Here is a 26341-nt window from a genome sequence, read left to right on the forward strand (position 1 = left end):
AAAATACAGGAATTACTGGTAAGATTGATATCACATCCTTACCTCTGCTACTAGTGCCTCTGCCTAGTGCCTAGGCATTGTAGCAAGTTATAAGATATCCTCATGCATTTTTATAAAAACAAGAGCAGATAATGAAGCCTCTGTTATTTCGAGGCACTGTTGTAAATTGGCACAGATTTAGAATGTCATTCTTTCTTGTTATTGTTAATAATTCTACTTAGCACTGGGTGTTTGCTGCTGACAATTATCCAAACTAAAGTCTTCACTGAGGGATTATATATACATAACACCCCCGCTTATTTTGGCTGATATATGTTGTCTAAAGTATTTAAACTTTTTTAAAGAGACAAAAATCATTTTATTGTTAAATGAGGTATTTAAGTCTTCTGTTCATCAATCCCATATCGCCAAGGTGGGTAAAATATTAAGCCACTGAAACCAGGAGGAGCTTTCAGGAATGTTTTAGATCCATAGCATCATTTCCTGCATTCTTTTAATCTTTTTATGCTTGGCTTGTGTTTCAAGTGAGATCTTGAACTGATCTAGATGAGAAAATCTCCACCACTTCCAGAGCATGCAGCCAGTTTGCACGAGCTGTGGAGGTGGCCTCAAATCTTCAGACAGCTCTTGGTATGGGTAGATTTTGCTCTGACTACACAGAAAGAGCCTGTGCTGCTGAACTTGAATAAGTGCCTCAGGAAGGCTGAGTTCCAGCTGGCAGCTGAGCAAGCCATCTGCCTACTCCTGTGCAGGTTTCTGAATCTGCCTCTAATCTTAATTATCAACTTCAGCAAGAGCTCATAGGCCCTATATCATCTGGGGGCATGTTTCAGTACTGTAGCTGGCACTGTTTCCTTATTGCAGTGAAAGCCACCAAAATAAAAGATGGGATTTGTCCTTTTGGATGGGAAAGGCATTTCAGCCCACATCTCAACAGGAGCTCCAGAAATGTTCAGGGTTTCCACATTGAACTTTGAAGAGCCAGGCTCTGGGAATCATATTCACAGATCTGAGTTAAATTCTTTAGGTTCTCTTCAGAGCAAACAAGAAACAGAAGGTCCAGTTTACCCGGTATGAAAAACTGGAGGGAGATGTGCCTGAAATCATGCTGGTCTCACGGACTTCAATGTTTAGGGAGAGACCTAGGTTAGGCCTTTATAACAGGTGGATTCATAGGCTGTAAACTTACAGACCTGATTTATCTCACTTTGAGACCAATAGGTTCACTCTTTTCTGTCTGCATAATTTGATGAAGAGCAAGGAAACTCACTGGACCATAGACCTGGCTGAAGGACAGCATATGCATTTTGTTGTGAAATGTCAATGGACAAAATAAGCAAATGTCCTGAGTATTTAGGGCTCCATACTCTTGAACAAGTGTCCTACATTAAGCTACAGAACTTGACCCCATGAATCCTGTGTTTCTTTTCCACTGTTGCTGCAGGAAAGGCAGATCTAAGTGAGTTTTCCAAGTTGACCCCCTTTAGTCTCAGGAAGATCAGGAACTCAGGTGTTTTAGGCTGCAGCCCAAATGATATTTCCCAGCCTATGTGGGCAGTTCCCATATTGTCAGCTTGTAGCATCCACACAAAACATTTGTTTGACATCATAGAGAAGGGGTGGCACTTCTTGACAAGGAATAGAGAAGAAATATCCTAAAGCTAGTGAACTGCCAGTAGTATTGAAAGTCATTTCCACAGAAGAAAACTTCTGTCCCGTGAGCTGTGCCAGGTCCATCCCTCATATGGCAATACTCCAGAAGGGAGGAAACCGACAGAACTAGGACAGGTATTAGATGATTTTTTTTACTGAAAACAGTTTATACAGAGGCAATATATTCTTCTCCTAGACAACAAAATGCTAAAAAGCCTTATTCCTTTCTTGAAAACATTTTATCGTTCCTCCTCACCAGAATTCATTGAATTTTCTGTTTTCTTTCTGTGTTATTTCATTTATAATTTTATTAACATTTTTTCCTATCCAGAACTCACATGAAAAAATTGGCACAAGCAACATGCTTGCTAACCCAACATTCAAACTTGTTTCTTTAGGTTTTGAACCTTGCTTCCCCTCCAAGAACAGCTATTTTATCATGGTTTCTAAGACGTCAGTACCCAATTTTCAGTAAACACATGCTCTGAGCTGGATTGTAGCATTTCAGGTCTCAGTCCAGGAGTTAGCTGTTTGTTTGTAATACACCATGGGTGCAGATTTACTCGCAGCATGAGCAAGGCAAGGAGGACAGAGGAAGATAAGGCAAGCTTACTATTCATAAATTTCAGTCTAGCGTGGCATTTTAGATTACAACTCTGTGATGGTAATCGCTTCTATGAAACTCTTCCAGAATACCAATTTCCAAACTCTCTTGCCTCATGAAATATTTATTGGTGGGTTTTAAGTTGTAGGACAGTGAGGTGCCCAAGCTGACAGAAAAGTGTCAGAAAGGAAGGTGAGGGCAAGAACAGTAGGCAGAAAAAAAGCTTATTGTTATCTGAACTCAGGGCGTACCATTAATGATAAAATAGCACCAAAAAAAATGTCAGAATTGACTTTACTGACTCCTATTCTACAACAACCTTGTGTTTATTTACCAGTTGTTGTGTGATACAAAAATTCACTGCTTTTTTGATGTAAATGTAGACATGCAGAAAGAGGCAGAATGGAAGAGGGAAACTTTACAAAAATCTTTCTTCTATTCAGTTAGTGCATTAACTGAAGTGTTTAAACTGTGCAACATCCTTATTTGCAACAGCTTATTTTTGTTAGGCAACTATTGACAGTTGTTTTTTCATTCTGCAAAGTACATGGGCCTGTCCAACATTGCTAGTGCTTCTCACCGTCACTCGGAATAAGGAGACTAGGTATAATTTTATAGTGATACTGACAAGAAGCACTTTCATTCTAATGAACTGAATATTTATCCCAGTATTTCCTGGGAAAAGAAGGAAAAAAAATATATCCTCTTTAAAAAACAGAAAACCCCTAAATTGTGTCAATGTTAAGTAAAATTAGTTGTGATACCAAATCCCTGATGACGTAGCAGCACTAGCTGAAGCCTGCAGTGCAGGCAGAGTGCAAACTGATGAACAATTTTTTTCTCATTTTCAAGTCATTTTCTTGACTAACATACTCCACTCCATTAAATAACATAAAAAAACAACAGAAGTACATTCTTACTTGATATAGCCAAGCAAGTATAAGCTGAATATGTAGTCTGAGTTCAGGTAATGGAATGATACACAGCAGATTGTAGAATTTCAAAGCATTTAATCCAGGGAAGTATTTAAATGTGTACTAACCATTAAGCTCCAGAATAGTCCATTTAATTAAATTTGTTGAATGCAAATGAATGGTGGTTTGAAGGATCAAGACTATAAGTAAATTTCTCATACATGCTGCAATTTATATGTTGAACTGCTACATGAATCCATAATTTAATATAAATTAATTTTACTTTAGGTGTGTTTATTTTAAAAGTGTATAACTCTACAAATGATGTAATTTTGGAGATGTGTACTACACATGTATAGTGGTAGCAGCAAATTTATTTTCATATCTTCATAAATATCAGTGTCGTTTGTTTTTCTCCCATTTCAGTAAGCTGCTTGCTGAGATTTGTACTCTCTTTTGTTACATGGTTTATTATCACTACACACATTCTCATGATTGTTGTCAAAAAAAAAAGACAGCATTTAGGAAAAGTCGTTTTGTTTAAATGATCAGTAGAGTGTTACTTTGAGATCACTGGTGGGAGGGACACTGAAATTTTGCAATGGAAGCCATTGGAGGAATGTAATTGCCTCACTTGGGATTTGGGCCAACCCTGCAAACATCCAATTTCCACAGAAGTGATTGAGGTTCTTTCCATTTATTTTAATGAGAGTTGGATGGGGCCATAAGGCATTACAATCCTTTTGGGAAAATCCCAGGGGATCTTTCATCTCCACAAAAGCTCAGGACATTGGTTTTATGCTTCCTCCAAAGCACAGCAGCTTTTGCATCAATGTGTCTCCACTGCTGTTCTTCAACATTACTGACTCATGGGGAAGCAGGCCACCATGGTGCTGCTTTCTGTGCCTGAGAGGGATCCAGGATGCTTGCAAATGATGTTGTTTAGCGTTCTTCTGGGTTTAGGTCATCCATGTACTTCAGTGAGTTGCTCAGCTGTTTGGTGGGCGTATGGGAGTGTCTGTGGCAATAAGCAGGCAGCAGATGCAATGCTTCACTGATTCTTCCCTCCTCTCAGCAATGGTGCTAAGAAACATCTGAAAGTCAGCATCAGATTACCACAATATTCAATACTCCTTGAAGTGGTTGAACCCCAGCAGCTGATTCCTTGAAGACCAAAGTATAAGACTGCCATCAATGCTATGGATAGCTCTGTGTTTGGGCAGGCTGCTTTAATCTTTTCCTCTTGTATCAGGGGTGACTGTAAATTAAAAAAAAAAAAAAAAAAAAAAAAAGTTCTGGGAGCATTTAGCAAGTGTTACAGTGCCACTGTTTCAAAGCTGGTTTTTGTTGTTGTTGTTTTGTTTTGTTTGTTTATTTTAAGTAAAGGCAAGCTATAATATACTTACCTCAACATAGGACTGAAATAAAAGAAGTCTGTATTTACAGTTATTGGGGAGTGTACTTACCATTCAGTTCCCAAACCTAATATGCCCATCACTCAAACTGTGAGAGTGTTGAATTACAGCAGTCTGTTACTCACTCAGCATCAATGGTTGGGAATCATTAGGAGACTGAAGCGTCAGTGAGGATGCTTGATGTAATAAAACAATGCTGATATTGTCTGCTTTCCCACAATATTTTATGGGATAAGGAAATAAAGGGGTTTTACACCAGTTTTTGGCTTTGAGCTTTTGTTTTTTTGTTTGTTGTTTTTTTTTTCCACTGACAATTGGGGAGTGGAGAATGAAGAGCTGGAAAATATCTATATTCCTGTCTTGATGCTAGGTGAACTTAAAATTGCCTTTACTAATTCAAAAGAAGAAGAAGAAAAAAATAGTGATTTCTTCTCAAAAATGCAACATTTGCCTCTACAAGACATATGACCATTAGTGACAGTATATGTCTTCATAATCCCCATATCAATAGGTCTAATGTTATGAGAATTTCTATTACAGAGTATGTTGATAAGATGTATGACTTGCAAGCATTCGAGGTCACACCTGTGATCTGAGAGTAAATAACAACGAATTTGTGATGTAACAGCTCCAGTTCTTCCCACAGGCTTTCATCTTCCGACTCTTTTCCTTCCTTTTTCCTGGTTCCCTCATCACACAACATCTTCACCTCTCATTTACGCTTTCTACCTCTCCAGGAAAAAAAAAAAAAAAAAAAGTTTTGCGGTGCTATGGCTCACAGAGAATATAGCTGCATCTGTGTCTATTGGAGGAAGAAGAGTAGAAGAGTTAGGTCTGTGAAACTTTTTTGACATATGGCTGAGAGATACATAAGGCTCTCTGCCAGTGCAAGTCTCTGCTCCATTCTTCAGGCTGTCTGTCTGCCATAGAATGCTTCTGATGAAAAAGAATAAATATAAACCAATCTCTCTACTTTTCCCTCTACTTCATAAAAATCATGTTAAGAAAGTGAAAATCATTCAGCTAACTTTCTGTTGAAGCAGATGACTGAATACTGGTGTTTATTGTTCAGTAACTTTGGGCTTAGTGTACTGTAAAATATACAGCTTTTTCCTGTCACAATGGCAGAAGTAATGAGGGTAGGACTAGCTGATTTTTAGCTCAAGATTAACAGGGCTCCTGACAGTGGTTGTTCTTTACCCTGTGAATATGTTGGACATATTCCTCCACTGACCCATGAACTGGAAAGCTCATATCCCTGCTCAAGTGTTTTCTAACTACTCCTAACTAAGCTACTAGTTGGACAAGAAACATTTTTGGAAGGAGTGTCAGAAAAGTGCATACAGCCCTGCAATGTCATTGGCAGTTAGCAAAGTTGTGTGTGACCTCAAAGGCCAAGAATAGAGACAAGCCAGGATAAACTTCAGTATTGCCAAGTTGAGAGAGAAGCCAAAGGAAAACTGGTTCCCGTGCTGACTTCCAGAAATTTTTTTGCTGGCATGAGCTGACCTAACTTGAAGGCATGGGAGGCCAATTAAATCACTACTAGCCACTTGCAAAAGATATGCCTGTCAGAAACTGATTTCATAAAGGGATAAAAGGGCTATCAGTCAAAACATAGTCAACAAGTTGGCCATACTTAAATACTTTGACTGACAAAGTAGAGAGATATCAAATAGGGTTTAGTCTGAGGTGGTATTTTTAACTCTTCAGTGATTGGATCTGGGGAAGCCACTGCATAGACACTGGATCTCTAAGCTATCAGCAGTGAAATAAATGGCATTTAGCTCTGCTCCAGGGAAGGACTTACTCTTTCATCAAGTGTCATGATGTGCCTGAATAAATATGAGTATCCTCTTTTTCTTTAGTGGAGTCCGCTGCGACAGCACTGCCAATGTAGGTTATTTATGGGATGAGTTGAATGCTAGTCATAGCACAAAAAGATTACGTTATAAGCTCACTGCATATTGCAGGTGATGGAAACTAAAACTTTACCCTTATTAAAGGACTATTTTGCCATAACAATATCATTTGAAGGCCTACTTTTGCCCCTACTATCTGTGCTTCTAGTACATTACATTGTCCCTGCATGTATCCATGATTCAGTTCTTCAGCTCCTCAGCTAAAGGACAGACTTCTCATCACTTAGCAGATCCAGGAGTTTGTAACAAGTCTGATTAGAAACACTCAAACTGACATTCAAAATGAGCTGGAGCAACCTACTAGTTGCTGGAAACCTCGTTTGAGATTTTTACCATATCAGTCCTAATTTTGTTAGGAGTGATGTGCTAGCATCAGTGATCAGAAAGTGAGGCAAATATTTGCAGATTTGATTCTGAGAGAGTTTGAGTAAATTAATACTGATTTTGCTGCTTTCCTTTGTCCTTGGAAATACAGCAAAGGCCACATGGTTTTAAGAGTCATAATTTATTAAGTACTTTGCAACTTTTAAGTCTGGAAGAAGAAACTGTGCACCAGTTTTACTATGTTGTTGTTAAAACTAGTTAGTATCTTACTCTATCTTGTATCTTATCTGTTTTTTACAATATATAAATTACCATCTTATTTTTATGGAAGTCTGTGCTGATTTAAAGATAATTCACAGGTGGCTGAGCCATAATAAGGTCTACATACATTATAAAAGTAATTTGTCTTATGGGTATTATATATTGAGGTAATGCAGGAGAAAAGTACTACAAAATAATACAAGAGTAATAATAAAGATAATAAATAAATTAAAATACACAAACAATAAATAATGACTAGTAAAAAAAAATATTGAAGAGTAAAACAGGATCTGGTGCTTAGGATCATGGTTTAGTGGATGACTTTGCTAGTTGGGTGATAGTTGGACCAGATGATCTTGAAGAATTAATTCACTGGAGTGAATGAATTTCCAACCTTAATCATTCTATGATTCTGAGTAAATGCAATGTCCTTAATGCAGTGCATATACAGCAACATGTTTGTACCACACTCTAAAAGCTGATAATTGCACTGAAATCAAAATGTGATGTAAAAATAACAACGTATTTTACAGTCTCCTTGTCATTCCTTAAGTAAATGTATGTTACATAGATAGAATATAACATTAAAAAAATCTAGATCTGAATAAAATTTTCCTTGTGTAAAGTTAAGTGCTTTTCCTTTCAAACTTTTCTTCATGTTGCATATTCAGGAGAAAGAAAACACAAATTCTTTGAAGTCCTTCTTACCTCAAGGCTTTTTACTGTAATGCACAGTTCTGTTAACTATCAGTGCACTTATTCACAGAGGTGTATATTAATTCTTGTGCACGGGCCTCTGTGATAGCCCATGCAGCACATAAACCTCACATTAATGTAGGTTTTGAATTATTAAAGATGCCTTTTGCGTGCTTCTACAATGGAATAAATTTTACACCATCATATAGAAAAATACCATGAAAATGACTGTTTGATTAGCAATCTCAGGCTGACATTTCATTTGATAATTAGTTATGACTTATCAAAATATCCCTTTTCTGTGAGTAGCTACACTTATAGCTACACTTCCTAGGTTTATGGAATGCTGTCAAAAATATCCAGTGCTTTTTCCCTGTTTATTAGTAAGTTCATCTCCAAACCTAATCCTACAAACATTGTTCAGTATAGTTTTGCTGAAATTAATGGAACTATTTACAATGGAAAGGACTCAAACCAGTGCTCTGCTTCTCCAGAAATATCAGATGGCAAAGAAAATTACTTTAATGGGACAATTTTCAGAATTTTCATCATTTAGATTTCTTTTTTGATAATACAACTCTCTATGTACATTTTTCAAATAACAGACCCAATTTTCAGTGTGTGATTCATCTGTCTTCTCTATTGCTCTTTTACTTGGAGGTTGTATTTTCATTCTTGGAACTAGTGGGACTGGCTAAAGAAATGCTGATAGTGTTGTCGCCCATTTTATTATGCAATAAGGACAGTTGCTGAGGCACTATCACAAGAGGAGGAAGCACATGGCTTGCATCTTGCTCAGCCTAAGCAAGTTGTAACCCCTTGTATCTCACTCAGAGAAAAAAAAGCTAGGGGTTAGACTGTCTGGAGGCATTACTCATGCTTCTCACCGAGGCTGAGGCTGAAGTCCTCCATGGGAGACCCAGGGAATCTAGAAGATTGTTCTGTGGGAAATCTGACATAGATTCTGGCCTAAATGGGATAAAAAGCTCACTGCGTAGGGTACCAGACAAGAAAAGAGATATCCAGAACTCTACTCTCAAGCCTATTTCCTTTTTTTTTTTTTTTTTTTTAAGTGAATATTACATTGAAAACAGTACAAAGAGTCACTTTGCTGGCATTTTAGGAGAGTGTCCTATCTACAGTATAATTACTGCATGCTCTCATTCCATGAACCTTGCTCTAACACTAAGTGTTTCCTGAGTTTCCCAGAAACATAGGGCCCTCCCTATCACACATACCGGAATTCACCATTTTAGCAGTCTGGTGAGGCTTGAGAAAGAGAAAAAGAAGAAAAACAATGAGATCTAGAAAGCCCCTATATCTGAGTGGATTCAGACTTGTGCACATCCATTTTTACACTCAATGCCTTCATACCTGTAGCTATCTACAAACACAGCTATTCAAAGGTACAATAAGATCAAGACAGTCTGGGCTATTTCTCTAAGGGGGAAACATGCAAAGTGTCTTTGTCTACTATAATACCTTATGGAAATATTTTGTGACTAACTTTTTGTAAAGATTTGCCCTCCTGACCTTCTTTTCATTCTTGACATCTGGTTTGAGCATTTTTAAGACAGTTTTTTAACCTTAAATGTCTTGCCTAAAATTTTGTGGGGGGAAAGAAGAAAGGTGAACTATTCATTCTTGTACATTGCTCTCAGAGCTTGTAGAGTGTGTGTTGGGTGGAGGGTCATATACATTATTTTATTTCCTCATGGCCATTTTAATTCTTAATGCTAAAGTTGCTTATGGCAGAATTTCAGTTGTGGGCTTTAATTTTTCATACTGAACGCAGAGCCTGTGGAATGTTTATTTGCCAGGAAAAAAGAAGGGGAAAAAAAAGTGATTCTGTTGTAAGAATGTTTTGAAAGAAATCTCCTGACAAGACAAGGTTTTGATCATGCCTGATTTTGCTGTGGACAGCTCATGTCAGTAACATAACACATCTGCAAAAGTGTTTTTTTGTAGTTGAGTTCTGCCTTAATAAGTAAGGCTGAAGGATGACTTATGGCTTGAAGCTTTTTTCTGTTTTCAAGCTGTATCATTTTGTCTAATGAAAGGCCATTACCTCCCCCTGTCAGTGTGGCCTCCATTGCTGTAGTAATGTATCTGTGGATACATTATCACTGCTTCTGCTTCTGTGAATGAACAATTCCAAAGCAGCTACATAGAATTTATTTGCTGATTACTCACCTGCTATTAAAGTAGTTCCAAATAAAGTAAAATGGCAGACACTGCCTCTTGGTAGCTTTTTCCAACTATAAAAGGAATTCTGTGTGTTATCTGCAGTGCTCAAGCTGCTTTACAGATGCACCATATTTAATTAGATTAGTTTTAATTAGACTACAGATGCAAAGTTGCATCTATGTATCACTATTAGTCTGTTTTGAGGCACTTTCAGCCAATAACAAACCACCATCTCATTTGCATTTATTTTAGTGTGTTAACCATTTGCCTGCTGGAATAATCACTGTGGAAGAACTTATATAATTTGTGTTGTTATTGCTGTGTGGCACCATACACAGAAAGTGAAGTAGCTTAAAAGAAAATCATGCAGGGGAAGAAAAAAGGGTATTGCACTGAAGAATTAATTCACTCTTAAATAAATCTTTCTGTGAATTCCATTTGTACTCATTTAAATTCCTTTAGAGTGCTTATTTTCCAAGACAATCTTGCGAGCTTTGGACTTTATTGATTGCTCTTCTACCCTTAATGTTTGTTTTCTTTATGATCTTTTCATTTTTATTTCTTCATGCTTCGCAGAGCCCATTTTCTTTTGCTGCCTTTCCCTTTCTATTCTGAGCTTAACTCAGTTCTGAGGAGACAGAGGATTAATTGTTCATTACTCGTGATGCTACAGGTTTGAAACAATTGTCGATTAGCTATTGCAAAATTTTATTATCAGGAGAAAGCACAGATGCTTCTTTAGTTAATGACAGAATACTTGCGAGAGAAACTGGAAACTTGGGGCAAAAGCCTCACTGGGGAAAAGTCACCAAGACCACGGGCATTGGCTTCAAGAATGATTCTTTTACCCTTATTTCTAATTCCAGCAGAGATTATTTTCCTATGTTTAGATATATCATTCCCTTTTCATTTTTGTTTCTCCATTTTGGCCAAGCTTCAGATTAATCACTGCATGCTCTATTCTGTTTAAACAGGGACGGAAGTAAGAACTCTGGTATGTACTTTTAATTTTAAGAGTTGATAATTTTTCAGCCTTTTTGATCAGTAGCAATGAAATGATTCCAATGAGAATAATGTAATTTAATTAAATGTTTTTAATAAACGGGATGCACTTTGAGCAAGGAGGGGATGCAGGAATTGTTAAATAGCAATAAGAAAATGTGCCATCTAGAGCAGCTACTAAGGCTGACTATAAATACGAGGAACAAAATATTACTAGACTGAAAATATTCCAGTCTCAGAAGAGAAATGTACTCTAGGCATGGGGTTAGGTTGACTATGCTCAGATATTAGTGACATTCTTTGAAATCCCTAAAGCAAGTCACAGGTCATTTTCTCCTGGCTTTCCTTCTTTAAAAGGAAAATAATACTTATCTCCCTTTATGCCAATTAGCAACTTGTCATTCAGAAGGCACTTCAAAGATAAAAACACAATGAACTTGGAGTTCTGTCATCCAGAGGACAGGACTATAGATCCAAGTTTCCTATAGAACTTTTGCGTCAGTGATGATCATTTACTGAAGCAAAAGTCAGACAAGAATGTTGAATAATTGATTTTCAGAGCTGGTGTAAGGCTCTGATTCCTGTTTTCTTCCCAATGAATAGAAGAAGGTGGTAACATTTCAGCAGTGAGTTTTCAACATGCCCTTACAGGGATGCTTCACCTAGTGGAGAAAGTCTGGCTTGGATGTACCTGCAGGATCAATCTGTGCTGAGCACACTCAGTGTCAATAGGACACTACGTCAGGAGACAGAGGAAGAGGATGCTCATTCTGTCAGTGGAGCTTGTTCAATTAGATCCCATAAGGGATGTAAGTGCCTAGAATATGTCTGGTTTTCATTTGAGCAGTGTAAGGCAAAACTGACACCTAGTGCAGTTAATCAAAGGTGGACTCTGATACTGAAAGAGGGGATTTATTTCTTTCTGTCATATCCAGGGGGAAAAAAAAAAAAAAAAAAAAAAAAAAAAAAAAAAAGGAGAGACTGACATAATTTAAGAACAGCTTGAAGCCTGACTTCAGTGTTACATGGCTGGACTTCAAACTCAGCACAGGTGGGAGTCATGGGGTCTCAGAACAATGAAAAGCCTGTCCAGCAGCAAGCCAGATGCAGGGGTTAAGATGGAGGGTTTCTCAGAGCAGCAACTGGTTCATTTGTCCACTTAACACAGGGAAATGAAAATTCCCCTCTGAAAGACAGATGCCAGCAGCCCTTTTAGGGGGATAGGAATGGAAAAAGGCCGAGTCTTCTGATACACCGGTAGCACAGCTCTCTACTTCTTATATATTGATCTGAAAGTCGGAGTGCTCCTCCAGGAACTGGAGAGACTTAGACTAAATTTCTTCATCAAGCTGGAAGCTATAATGGTTGATAGTACTTTTAACTTATGTTGAAATCACGACGATGTGTACAAAATAATTCAAAATATAGGCCACACTGAGAGGGGAGAAAGTTTTCCTGTTCCTGTTCTCCACATTGCTAAATTTTAGAAGAAGCAATCACCAAACAGAACACAGGCATTGAGGAAAAGGGTCTTTTTAATGGTTCCTGCTCACCAAAGCTTGCACTGTCATATTTCACCTCTACTTTTGTCCAGTTAAAATAAATAAATAAATAAATAAATAAATCAGATAAAAGTACTTGGATCAGATTTTTAGGGAGAGTCGCTATCTTATGAGACAAACTGATAGTAGTTGTTGTTAATATCCAGTGATATTAACAGGACAAAGTAAGCATTGGGCAAAATGCCTGCTTTAATCCACACTAGATGCACATGTTTTATGCTGTCCTGCAGGATGGTATGTGTGTGTGCTTAAAAAACAATCCTTTCTAGGCTCTTTTCAGATCCACATCATCCCCCTAAACTAATATTGTCAATTTAGGGTTGCAGCTGTAACGTATATTCGTAGCCTAGCTGGATATAGGAGCTGATTGAAGCTTGTGTGAATTTATTATTCAGGCTAATTAGCAGAAGACTGAAGCACAACATGAGAGAAAACATATTCCAGGCTTGCTAAATTAATAACTTATAACATTGCTAGATTGCAAAGTCAGAAGCACAGCATCAGTGATGGGTATGTTGTACTTGTGCTTTACGGAAGATATAGTATACAAGAAACAATTTGCAGATAGTATGAAGGAAATCTGGATTAAGAGATCAAAATGCAGTTTCCAACTCTTTCCTCCCACAGACCTGAAAAACTATATCCATACGTTAGTCATGTGGGTTTGCTGCAGATTTCAAGACAGTAACATGAAATTCCAAACGTACAAACAAAAGTTGTGTTCTAGTTTCCTCCAGCAAACTGACCACTTTTCTAAGAAAAGCACCTTTCCTGAGCCTGGCAAAAATAACAGCTGTAGGTAACTTTCAATTCCTGCTAAGAACAACTTTAACTTGTCTCAGACCGAACAAAAAGTAAGGGCAAAATGACAGTATAGCATTTAAACAATGCGTTTTGGAGAGGATTGTGACCTTACCTCAGTGGAACGAAATTTCAACTTTTGTATTTATGGAGACCAGAATAAAAAGACTCTGAGTTGACATCCTAAAAAAGATAGCCTTCCTTCTTAGGGAGCATAACTCCAGATTTGATTAGAGCTATTAATGAGGTCAAACGATGCTTTTAGGCTGGTAGCTAATGTAAACCAAATCTATTTATCACTTTGGCAGTGGTTCCTGCAACAAAGTTAATGACCATTACCACATTGCTAGTTAGCCAATCAGGAATGGTGCTTTTTGTGCAAAAAGGCAGAAGCTAGTAATCAATCATCATCATCCTCATCATAATAGTGCTGCTAAATGAGCTTCTGAAAAAGAAGAGCAACATGGCTATTAACCTTAACTGTATCTCGAAAATAGATTTCTTCCTACGAAGGCTACTCCTGATATGTGGGTTGCAGCCTGGATAGCTTCTTGCAAAATAAAGGAGGTCGAAATACCAGTCAAGTGCTCAACCCATATTTAGATTCTCTGATCAGTCTTTTAAAATAAAACTGAACATTTCAAGAGAAAGATCAAAGTCTATATTTTTTTAAATAGCAGGTGAAACCATTTTGCCTAATAGACTTGAGTTATATACTGTCAGTGAATAATGAAATTAAACAATCTTTTTTATTATTATTATTTATTTATTTATTTATAAGTGTCTAATAACCTACAGGTTCCACCAAACTGTATCTTAATAATACTTTCTGATACACATCTTCATATGGATAGCCATGTGCTGGTAGAACAGACTTCTGCAAAAGCTGTTGTGCATATTCATGTCAGCAGTGTTTTCCTGGGAGGTTGGCTCAGCCAGGAAGGACTGAAGGGAGTTATCTTACATGGTGCTTGTTGAGGCACAGGTGAGGAGTGCAGTGGCAATGGCTCTCTGTTGTCATCCCAAGGCTTGGGTTGGCTGGGCTGTTGGTACCAGCTCCCTCCAGATTTGCAAAGCTGATACAAATATCCTGACCAGCAACACTGCCTAATAGGTAGAGATTGTGAAAATTTTCTAGCAAGAATGGATGGGGAAAGTTTGGGACCAACATTCCCAAGAAATCTACAGAATGGCTGGTTTGTTCTCTGCCCTTTGCAGAGCTGCATGGGAGTGCCTTGCCAATGACAGAGGTGCCTGCCAGGAATGCTTTCCCACATATCCAGCACAACCTTGTCCCATGGAAAAATCAAACACAGCCACAGCCAGCCTCACTTAGTCCCACCAGGATGAGCAGGGCCAGACAGGGTGTGGAATTGCACCCGTCCTGGATGATCTCCAAAATCAGTTCTAATGTGAGCCTATGCCTGAGGTGCGTCAGGGTCTCAAGCACTGGAAACACCTTCTGGAAAAGAGTGGAGACACAGACTAGACTGTGTTGAAATGCTATTAAATATACCATATTTTTATTTGGGGCATTCGTATTACAAGCTGCCCTCTGCCAACTGTTTTCATAGATGCCTTAGTGTCTGGAGAACAATTTCTGTCTTGATTTGCAACTTTATCTGGAAGACCAGAAAGGGCCACAGTTGAAACCTGGTCCTTAACAGTATGAATGTGCAACAGGGATGGTTCAGGCTGGGTGTTAGGAAAAGGTTCTTCACCGAGAGTGTGGTCGGGCACTGGGACAGGTTCCCCACGGCAGTATTCATGGCACTGAGCCTGCCAGAGTTCAAGCAGCATTTGGACAATGCATTTAGAGCCAAGAGTTGGACTCAATAATCCCTGTGGGGCCCTTCCAACTTGGTATATTCTATGATTCTATGAAACCTGGGTTGTCTGGTACTAACTGCTTCTGCCTTGAGAATGCAGCTAGCTCAGGCACTCATTTTGGAGGGTCCCAGATGAAAAGTGTCTCTTGGTTTTCAGTGCCATTTGTTCAGGGCCCAGTCTTAGCCACAACCTTGGCCAATGCAATGGCAAGCTATGGAGGTGCCAGGCTGGCTGGCTGGCTGGGCGCTACCCAGAAAGGGGGCATTCATGTTGTAGGTGGACAGGATCCTAGGAGGATCTTGTTGAGACAATAAAAATGTTTATTTAGCAATGGCTGTGCACAGCAGTGTGCTGCGTGATGTGCTTGGATGGACTGTAGCTGACAGTGTACAAGCCTGGTGCATTCTTATAGGCTGATGCGTGGTTAAGGTCCTGGCCCTTGTGAGCAATTGGTTGAACCGAGATGCCCACGTACCCGCCACAGGCTTGGAACCTTAAGCTGCAAAGCCTCTCAGGCCAGACTGCCTTCTTATTTCATCTGTGTGCGCTGCCTAATCCAGTGAGGCATTTCTTCTGAGTCAGTGCCTTTAGGCCCTACCCACACACAAATGAGTGTCTATTAATAATGATAATATTTAATGAAATAATCTTGTTCAAAGTTATATCTGTACATTTAAAATAACAGATCACAAAATGCAGGCATTCAGTTAATTTCATTGGGTATACACTATTGCCCAGCAAAAGAAATGTGTTTTTATAGATACATTCTTGTCACAGAAGAAAATATGATTTCTCAGACTAGCAATTACTGCTTACATATTGCAAGTGGCCTAGCATACACAAAAAAAAAAAAAAAAAAAAAAAAAAAAAGTATATTTAAAAACAAAGCTTTAATTCTCTGTGGAAGAAGAAGATTGGTTTGGGTTTGTTCTTGATTGTTTTTATAATTGATTCTTCAGAACTACAGGTATGAAATTAATTTTTTTTAATCATTCTGGACATTGAAGATATGAAAAAGTTCCCAAACCTATTAGAAATTAGCCTTTCTCACTACTTATTTTGCTTAAGTATGCAAATGTTTTCTTGCTGAAGTGATTTACAAAAAATAAAAAACAACAGCAAAGGCTTTTATATCTGAAAGTATTAATCAATTTTAGAAATAAACCATTTCCATGATTCTTGACTGCAGAATGCATATGTTTCTTGAATAAGTGGATGGCAGATGGCATATATGTGTACATACATATATGTATATATATGTAGAGGTAGTACATTCTACGCTGTGAATGAGTCTTTTTAACCTGTCTTAATCTTATACATGTATATCTGAGGGGGAAAAACAAGTCCCAGGCCTGTTCAAGGGCTTGATAAAAACAGATATATGAACCTGCTTAGCATCTGTTCAAAGTCAATAATACAGCTCTACCAGGCTGTGTGATGGATAGAGGCAAAAGATCATGTCCTAAGGGAAATTGTGTCATATTTTTATAAACAGAAAGAGTTTGCTTATTTACAAGTTAGAAATACTTTGCATTTTGACATTTTGTTCTTACTAAACATGGAAAGGTAGTAAATTTCACTGAAAACTTCACTGTCATCCTCGTGAAGGGAATCTTTAAAAGGTGACAAATGAAAATCTGAACTAGCAACAAAGCTGAGGAACAGGGAGGATTGTTTTCAATGGGTAAAGTCATCAGTTGGTATGGATGAGAAGTGAGTAAAGTCTGCTTACCACTTGATATCCCATACTTTGGTGCTTTCTCTGAGTGTATGGATTCTGGACATATTGCTGTCTGGATAATAAAATGGCAGGAGTCAGGAAAAAATATTGGTTTTAAAGTTTTCAATAAGAAATGAAAATCTATTTTCAAAGTAGTACATTGTGACAAATGAAATTTCAGTCTCTATGTTTATGTTACAGCTATATAGTTATAAATAAAATAGAGTTTTAAGGGCCCAGACACCCTGCAGTCCTGGAGCAATTTCATGTCATCGCGCTTCCCTGCTAGCAAGAGCTGCTCCAAGGCTTGGTGGAAAGTGCTGTGTACCCTTCTTTCCAGCAGCTTCAGTGTTTTTTATGGACTAGCCATGCAGAAAACCTCGAAGTAGTCCTCTGGCTTGCTGCTTGAGAAGAAGCGAGGTGGAAGAGATGATCTAACAGTGCAGTCAAGCTCCAGGTACCAGAGGAGGTGACATGCCAGTGAGACATGCTGGAAAGGTTGCAGCTCTGAGAGCCTGGAGCAGAGACTGAGGGCACCTGTTGTGTCACACACGGTGTGAGGCACTAGTGATTTAGTGTGCTGGAGGGCTTCCTTGTAGTTGTGAGTTTGTGTTGTGTTCTAGGGAACTGGGGGCCACACGCTCCAGGGTGGTGCTTGAGGTGAATCCCGAGGCTGATGTTGTGCCCCAGGCCACTCTCTGGTGTGCCTCTCTTGCAAAGGGCACGTGGCATCCTCTAGCACATCGCTCCCCACAGCTGCCAGGTGCATGCATAGGACCTGCTCCTGACATATGCTCCACTGCTGGAACGAGGACATGTGAATGAGGACATGTGAACGAAACACACAGCAGATGAATCTGCTGTTGCTCCCTGTGCACAACACTAGTCAGTAATGTAGATTGATGCACCCACAGTGTCTTCTATATGATGCTATCCGAAGTCATTTTATTGTCTGTGCCTTAATGTCTGTATCTCTGCAGTTCACATATTACCTACCTCATTTATAAGACAGTTTGTGACCTACCTATGAAAGATGCTATAACTGAAGCATTTTTATTTGTGACCTTCTAAATGAATATTAAATCTCAGTAAGGAATAAAACTGATAATTACTTAGGAACTTAGTGTATAACTCCAATGGTAGACAATTCTGTTATTTGTAGCTGTTCTCATTTATACCTGCATGTAACATTTCTATGTGTTAACAGACCATTGGTATAAAGACAGATAGTTTCTATAATTTCATATTGTCAGAAATCATAGATTTTTTATTATTATTTTTTAAGATGACATTATACTCTTATAGCATTTCCTTTGTTGGCAATAGATTTTTTATCTAATTTTGAAACTTCTAACATCGAACATGTACTATGCATGACTAATTGTGGTATGAAAGATATGTGATTCCTCTTCTGAAAAATGAAATACAACCCTGCTTCTCATTTGCAGGGAAAGCCTTGAAAAAGTGACACAAATACATACCCAAGTACTCCAAAAAAAAAAAAAAAAAAAAAGGAAAATGAAACAAAAACAGTGTTCATTGCATGCAATGAAATCAACTAGGAAAATCAAATATACATAAGCATAATTGATTTTTTCCATCAATTTCATTACTTTTGAGTCTTATTCTCTTGATTTCTGAGTCTTGAGATTGATATGACTAGAGTATTTTGTCCATTAGTGAATTCTTGTTTGAAGTCAGAAGCAGTCGCACGACTTTTTTACTGTTCTTTTCCTTCAAACTATCAATCAAAATTTGAAGTGCAACACGCAGTGTGTCACAGGAAAAGTCAAATGCTCTTTAACCACAAAATGTCATTGTCCACATGATAGAAAACAGTCATCTCAAGCTTCTACAGATTTGTTTGTCAGTGTTGAATATTAGCCCCATGAGTTGATTTGTGCCTTCTCAGGGAAGTATTTGGCCTCAGCTGGTGTTGGTGCATACACAGTTTTTGGAACGCCTTCAGCAAACCTGTCTGGCTTCCAGGTCCAGTTTGAGGCTCCAGCTTTCTTCATCTTCCCCAGCTGCTGAGTGTGTTTAGTGCTTTCTCTGGCAATTATCTAGAGCCTGAATTCATTTATTTTATGTTAAAAGCTTTATGGCAGCAGATATAATGAACTGATAGGAAGCATCAGTCTAAAAATACTATCCACTTGATTAGAAAGCATCTTCCACCAAGGTTTTTTCTTTCCCTACTCCATTTTCTGTAGCAAGTGACCTAGAGGCTTTGCTGGACAGGTGAGGCTTGTCGTTTGTCACACTGGCCAATGCTGCAGCCCTTCACAAGGGACATGCTATGCAGGAGGGGGTTAGGCTGCTGGTTTCTCCTCTGGTCAGCTGCATGCCAGCTGGGGGGGACACGCTGGAGGCAATGGGGATATGGATCTCATGCAGAGGGTGATGGGCGAAATGGCTGTATTTTCCCAAGGAAGGGGGAGGAAGCAACCAGTGGGAGCTGTGGAACGATGGGAGGTGACAGCACCATGTTGTGGTTCCCAAGGACTACATCCAATTGTGGCTGAGCTGAAGGCAAGCCTGGGAGAGTGGCTCAGACCAGTAGCAACACAGGCAGCAAAGGGGAAATCTGTTTTAACTCTATTTTGCTTTTATTCTATTTCATTTTGAGATTGAGAGGAGGTAGTCTGGTTAACAGAGGAGCTATTTTTGTTTTAGTATTTATTCATATGAAACCTGACACTTGAGCTTGAAAGCCTTTGTGATCTCTCTGAGGTACTTCCGTCAAGGAGACATCTCAGCAGCTTTGCTCCCTCACCATCCTGTCTCACCTGGAGACTCCCTGGCCTTACCTTCTCTGCCATGTACCTCAAGAGACAAGGAGCAGAGGAGCTGATGACACTGAGCAGTGAGTAGCTGAGGGCGAGAGGGAGCAAAATATGTAGGAAAGAGGGAGAGAGGGAGAGCAACAGAGACAAAAATAGTTCTGCTCTGCAGAAAGAAGATACACTGTTCGGTAAATGTGTTTTACCACAATGTACAACTGTCATGCATCCTAAAAGGTGAATTAATACTACCAATAATAAATTCAAGTGACCTGAAAATTCCAATAATAGGTGTGGGTTCACCTTCAGGTTAATATTTTAGTCATTTTATGTATTTTGACTTCCAGCTTAGGGAACACGCAGTTGGTACACGTGGTGTTTGAGTGACCCAAGCTCCTCAGCTAAATTTATAGCAATGTCTAGGATTACTGCTAAATTCAATGTCAGTTTATTTGCAAAAACATGAATGTTTAACCATAAGAAGTCAGAATAATTTCACATGAGAATATCTAACAAAGAAGCTATAGGTATAAGTGTATTCAGTGGGTGAAGCCCATGTAATCAGTACATTTTCACAAACTGTTTTGCACATAGGGAACTTTCACTGTCAAAACGCATATCTCTTATCTCAGTTAAAGCCTCAGTAACTTCCATAAACTATTCATAGAGATAGTATTATGTAACAGCACATTGCTCAGAAAATAGAAAAGGGGAAATGCAGCATGAGAGCATTTGTTAAGATATTTAGTAGAGGTTTCTTCTAGTGATGGGTCATAGCCATTATCTTGAACTACATAAAAAATCTGAGATAAATTTAAGTGAAAACAGTTTTTTGCTAAGATGCTGTTAAAGCAAGGATTCATATACAAGTGTTAGGGGAGGAAATGTAGCTGTATAAATGCGAAGGTTAGCATTTAAATCATTATTTTTAAGTATGTATTTGCAGTTTTTCCCTGCTTCCTTTACAAATCATTCTACCATGTATCAGCATTTCCCCTCCTATGCATTGATCACCTCTGTATTCCTTCTGCTATGAGTAGTAGTATTACCTTTCTCTTAGTACATTTTATTTTTTTTAAGGAACTTTTAATGAAAGTCAGATTGGTTCCCAGAATGGGCACCTGGTGAGTTGCTATACAGAAAGTCTGAGTATGGCTATATATTATTTTTCCTTCCAGATAAGAAGCAGTAAGTGGGAAAAAAAAAAAAAAAAAAAAAGTACAGTTTAATAAATAAAAACTGCCAGTGCTCTCATGTTCAGGCTACCAGAGATTTAGCCTAATGTGATGTGCTTCACAAACAAACCATGTGACAGTTGCATCTTCTGGTTCAGTAGCAGGCCCCCTCTGAAACATAGATTATTAATATGTATCAATTGCAACATGCCATGGGCCTCCTTTGTACAATAATATGGGATCTGCCATCATCTGATAGTCCTTTGCTATCACAGTTTAAATGGGGCCACTTAATTGCTTAATTGCAAGTTATCGCTGGATAACTTGGTATGGAAGTCCTCACTTTTTAATTCAGCTCCTCTCTTCATTTTTTTTTTCTTGACCTTCTCTCTCTTTAGATTCTTTTTTTAAGTTAATGAAATTTCCTGTGACATTACACACAGAAAGAGAGGAAAATTATTAGGATGAAGGGTTTTATTCTCTTTTATAGACTGCAGCACTTTGATTCTGTTACACATTTTGTGACTACCCTCTACTGTCTTTCCTCTGGAGTCAAATGTCCTCTGAGGCATTTGATAATTTTAGATCGCCTGATGGGAATGTCAGTTTTAGACCCAAGGCCTGTACCTCTCCAAGCATTTTGTGTAAGGCTAAGTAAGGATATCTTTGCATAAAGGGCACAATTTGTAGCTCTTAAATCAACTAACTCAGTAAAACATCTTTTCCTTTGAATCTAATGTATTCAGTGGAACAAGATTTGATTACAGGTTGGGACACGACCTATGTTTAGTGCAGTGCAATAGAAGCAAATCTGTGGCGTGAAGCACTGGGTCCCAAGGACCCAGTACCACACTGCATGCTTCACATAATGCTTCTAACTAGGTTTGCTCCCATGGGTGTGAGTGCCTTCTGCATTAGGGCAGCTCTGGGAGCCTATATTCACATTATTTTCATCATGCCCTCCCAGACCATGCACGCCATGAGTTCAAGCACGGTAAGTGGGAATGGCCTAGAGATCTGCCTCATCAATCCCTTCTCAAGTCCAAACTGAGATGATAAAATACCAGTGCATGACAGCTGCCATATATATGAAATGGTTACAGATGCATTAAGTAACCTACAATATGCATACAACACTGGCTGACCTTAATGGTAGGAAACAACACATTGAAGAAAGCCTCAGAAAAGTCCTTTAGCTGCTTACATGTCTGACTGATGCTCAGCATGACTGAAGGATGCAGTATTGGTACCAAAACCATCTCCATTATCAACATAATCATAGAGTTTATTCTTTTCAGTGACCCACTATTGGTCAGGAAAAACGTTTCATGTTCCCTGCAATTTCCTTGTACTCCACTCTTGCATTTCTGAGTTAAGTCCTGGAATGTACCCTGTTGGGACTGGACCGATACTACTAATTCAAAACTTTACTCTTACTAACTGTGCCATCTTAGCTCTATTGGAGCTTTGTAGAATCACCAAATCATGTAGTGATTCATGACAGTGTCTTCAAGATAAGTATTCTGTATTTGTCTACGGGAGCAGAACAAAGAAAATAGCACTGAAATACCAAAAAGCTTATGCACATATTAATTATACTTAAACCTATAGCTTTTCCTTGATAGCTTGGTTAAGTATTGCTTGTTTCAAAGCACCCCCTTGTGCTGGTACTTGGTAAAACATTGTACAAGTCGCTTTTGGCTCTCTGATACCTCTCAATCCCTTGGTCAGAATGTTTTTTGTGTCACCCACCCGTTTGTCTGCTGCAGAGTTTTTTTGTTTAATGGATTATGTCCAAAGACCCACTGAGGTTTCAAAATACACTATTGAACCTGATCAACCTGTTTTAATATAGATGGAGGTAGTATTCAAACTATAGATTCCCTTTGCTGTCCATTTAACACTAGGAAAATGAAATTATTTGAAAGTCTTGCTTATGTGTGAGAAAGTTCAACCATAATTACTCATTATGAAGCTCTAAAGTAAGCCAATCTACAACACCAAATTCATATGCTGTCCATAACATTTTTATAGATATTATTCACAGTTGGTATGCCAAAAAGGACTGCAGATTTGAGTCTTCCAAAGCAATAGTGGTATTGGTTACTTCATTCTGGACTGTCCACCCTGAGAACACTTTATACAAAACTAATTTTTAGAAACTTTTTGCTGGAATTCAAGGTCTTCTGGCAGTGTCATGAATTGAGTAGAACCTTCAAAGTCTTCAATAATTTGGGGACATAATAATAATGGATTTTTAATAATTTTGTAAAATCTTGCCTGTGTCATGTAAAAATGATTAACATTTATGTAAATAATGCTTTTGAAAGACAATGAACATCATTTCAAAGTTAACTGTACATTTCACTTGTCTTAAATCTAGCATGTACCTCCCCTGCTAGCAGTGTTAGATTCAGCACTGTCTATTGAAGGCAATGTTCTGCTGAGCCATCTCCTTGACAGAGATAGTACACTTTTATTGGGGAAAAAATGTTCATTCCTTTTTGCTTTTTCAGTCTTGAATGGTGAAGGCATTTTTGAAAATGTCCAAATTTTGGGAAACCCCAAATTTTTATCTTTTATTATGCTTTCTATAATAAAAAGGTAGTATATTTTCTTTGAAGAGATAATGGGGAATTCAGCATAATTTTTGGTGTCTCTGATATTAATTTGGGGTTCATCTAATTGCATCACAAGAGCTATTGGGTGACATTAAATTACAAATAGATGAGAACAGACAATACATGACAAAAAACAAGCTGAGGTATCTGCAAGTGTTTAAAATGCTCCCCAAGGCACCCTACATTGTTCATGCTCCAGAGAACCAAGGCAACAGTGCCAGAATACCACTTTGCACAATAGTTTCAGCACATAGGCATCTGAACCTACACAAGCTTTTTCATCTGTAGGATGTGTATGTATATATCCTATTAACGCCCACATTCCCTGTCTCAATTCCTTGATTCTCCTAGCTTACCCACATTAGCTGTGCCCCTCCTCTCTTTACTCCCACAGTGCCATCCCACCCCAAACCTATCCCATACTCTTGCTGCTCCCCATGTTCCCTCACATCATGCTTTGAGCACTCCTGACAAGGCAGCAAAACAAATAGCTGATAAATTTAGGCACATCATTCATTTCATATTGTCAGAACTCCTAAGAATTAGCTCAGATATAAAGTACAGTGTTATATAAATACAAATTCAAAGGCCAAGTGTCTAATGCAGTCTAGGCACGTGCAAGAAGTTTAAATTTGAAAAGAATACACATTGCCTCTAGAAGGTAATGTTTTCACATTTGTGAGTGTTGGATGAAAAAAAAAAAAATTAGTAGGAGAGTCAGTTGTGCTACAAGGAGTTATCATACCAGATCTGAAGTAAAAATGAAATCATTAGTGCATGAAATACAGATTTTAAGATGTGATAAGTGCAGATCTAATGCAACTTTTACTGCAGAATTGCTGCTGCTGACTCCATAAAATACATCCCATAAACAGCTGTTAATCTGTTCACTCTTTATCTTTTAACATTCATTTGTTTAGTAATCAGTTCTCATTTGTTCTACATATGGTACATAGCTTCCCTTTTGTAGCAGCTGCATTTAATGAACATTTGGATGCACAAAAAGTATTACAGAAATTATTGTTTAACTATTTTTCCTACATTATTTTTGTATCTGTCACTAATAACATTTGAATAAAAGTTAGAAATATGGTCATTAAACTTAGAGTAGGGAAGGTTTAGGCTTTGCCCTCTTTCTGAACTGGTAAATTCTACTGGAATTTCCAGTGACCATTCCTCACAATCTGCTTAGCTTCTTTAAGCATTTAATTTTCTCTATTTATGCTGTCCATTCCCTTCTGTGATTCACTGATGTCAACATGTCAAATTTTATTCACTCTTCAGTTTTGCTCTATATCATATTACAGACCTTTAGGTAAAACAGTGAGAAAATAACTTAAAAACCTGGTAGAGTGAGTGTGTTTAGAGATTTTAGAAAATGACAGCTTAAAATATTCGAAGTTTCATTGGGTGTTCAGGTTAAATGTGGGCATCAGTGGTCATTAAAGCTGAGCTGAATGAAGACAATTCCCTCCTGGACTACTTGTGTTCAAGTTAATTCGTTTTTTTCCAAAACTCTGATTTTTAACAAGACCATTTTATCATAGTAAGTGTTCTGTATTATTTATTCATACTACAATTATGTGCAGCATCCTGGATTGAATGAAGTATCCGAACTTTGAACTGTGCTTTTCTTGGTAGGAAACTATAGGTGAAAATACAGTTATGTACTAAAACTCTGCTAGTGTTAGGGCATGATAACTAATAGCACAAACGCCCTTGGTTTGACAGTCCTGTGCCCTTGGTCAGTGTTTACTGGTGGCCTCGACATTCATCTGTTGTGAGGAGTCTGTGAGTCTGTCAGGTACAACAGTGGGCAGAGGAGAAGGGCTCTTCATCAAAACTTGACTGCTTGAAATGGATGCTGTTCTGAAAACAGGAAATTCCCTGTCAGTTCCACCCTATTCCACCATGATACAATGCCAGGTGGGATCTGGAAATGATTAAAGAAAGAAGCAACTGATTGCCTAAATGTGTCAAGCATTTTACAGATTTGCACAGTGTAAATATTTTGGACATATTGTTTTCAGATGGTCAATTAATCAAAATAGCTGCAAGGTAGTTTGATCTGTGTCACCTAGCACATAAATAGATAGATAAGTTAAATTGGCATTGTGTGTGCAAATACTTGGTTGGGAGAACTGTACTAATGACAGCATATTTTAGAATGAATTTCAGGTATTTCTGCAAGGTATTTTCTTTGAAAAAGGCTTAGCTGTGAAATAAATGTTCTTGATTCTAAATTTAACCCTACTAACAGTTTACCACTTTCTTTTTGTGTGTGTTTCTTTTTCTCTTCCAGTGCCACCTTGGGCCTTAATAGCCATAGCCATAGTTGCAGTCCTATTAATCCTTACCTGCTGCTTTTGTCTCTGTAAGAAATGCTTGTTCAAAAAGAAGAACAAGAAGAAGGGAAAGGAGAAGGGAGGGAAGAATGCTATTAACATGAAAGATGTTAAAGATTTAGGGAAAACCATGAAAGACCAGGTAAAGTACCTCTCCTTTTCTTCAATTCTTGAGTTGTATTTGAAGAATGTGTCTACAAAAATGTTTTGGTTATTGCCTCAATGTTGGCTTTGTGGAGAGGGGACTGATCGTCAGCATCTTCTCAGTAGTATCACAAACAAATGGATATGGGTATGGCATCACTGATAAAGCAGTCAACCAGTTTCTCTTCTCTGCTAAAAAAATGGGCAGGCATGTAGTGACTCATCTGGAAGGGACAAGTTTATTGACAGCATCTTGGCTGTCCCAAAAATGCAGTAAATGTGTGCAATTTTCAACTGTCCTTTTTCAGGGCTTTGACCAAGACCAAGTACAACATTTGTATATCTTTCTAGCACTGGTTCTGAGCATCAATGATAAACAAAC

At 38.2% G+C, this 26341-nt stretch overlaps 1 protein-coding gene across 4 annotated transcripts in view; it reads left to right on the forward strand.

Moving 5' to 3' along the window:
- Window positions 1-26341, forward strand: part of SYT1 (synaptotagmin 1) — a 359307-nt gene that overhangs the window by 236815 nt on the left and 96151 nt on the right. For all 4 annotated transcript variants that reach the window (XM_032184865.1, XM_032184880.1, XM_032184872.1 and 1 more), the window contains one exon: window positions 25773-25957. In XM_032184865.1, coding sequence (XP_032040756.1) covers window positions 25773-25957 — 185 coding nt within the window. The remainder of the gene's footprint in view (window positions 1-25772; window positions 25958-26341) is intronic.

This window comes from Aythya fuligula, chromosome 1 (genome assembly GCF_009819795.1).
Source record: "Aythya fuligula isolate bAytFul2 chromosome 1, bAytFul2.pri, whole genome shotgun sequence".
Lineage (NCBI taxonomy): Eukaryota > Metazoa > Chordata > Aves > Anseriformes > Anatidae > Aythya > Aythya fuligula.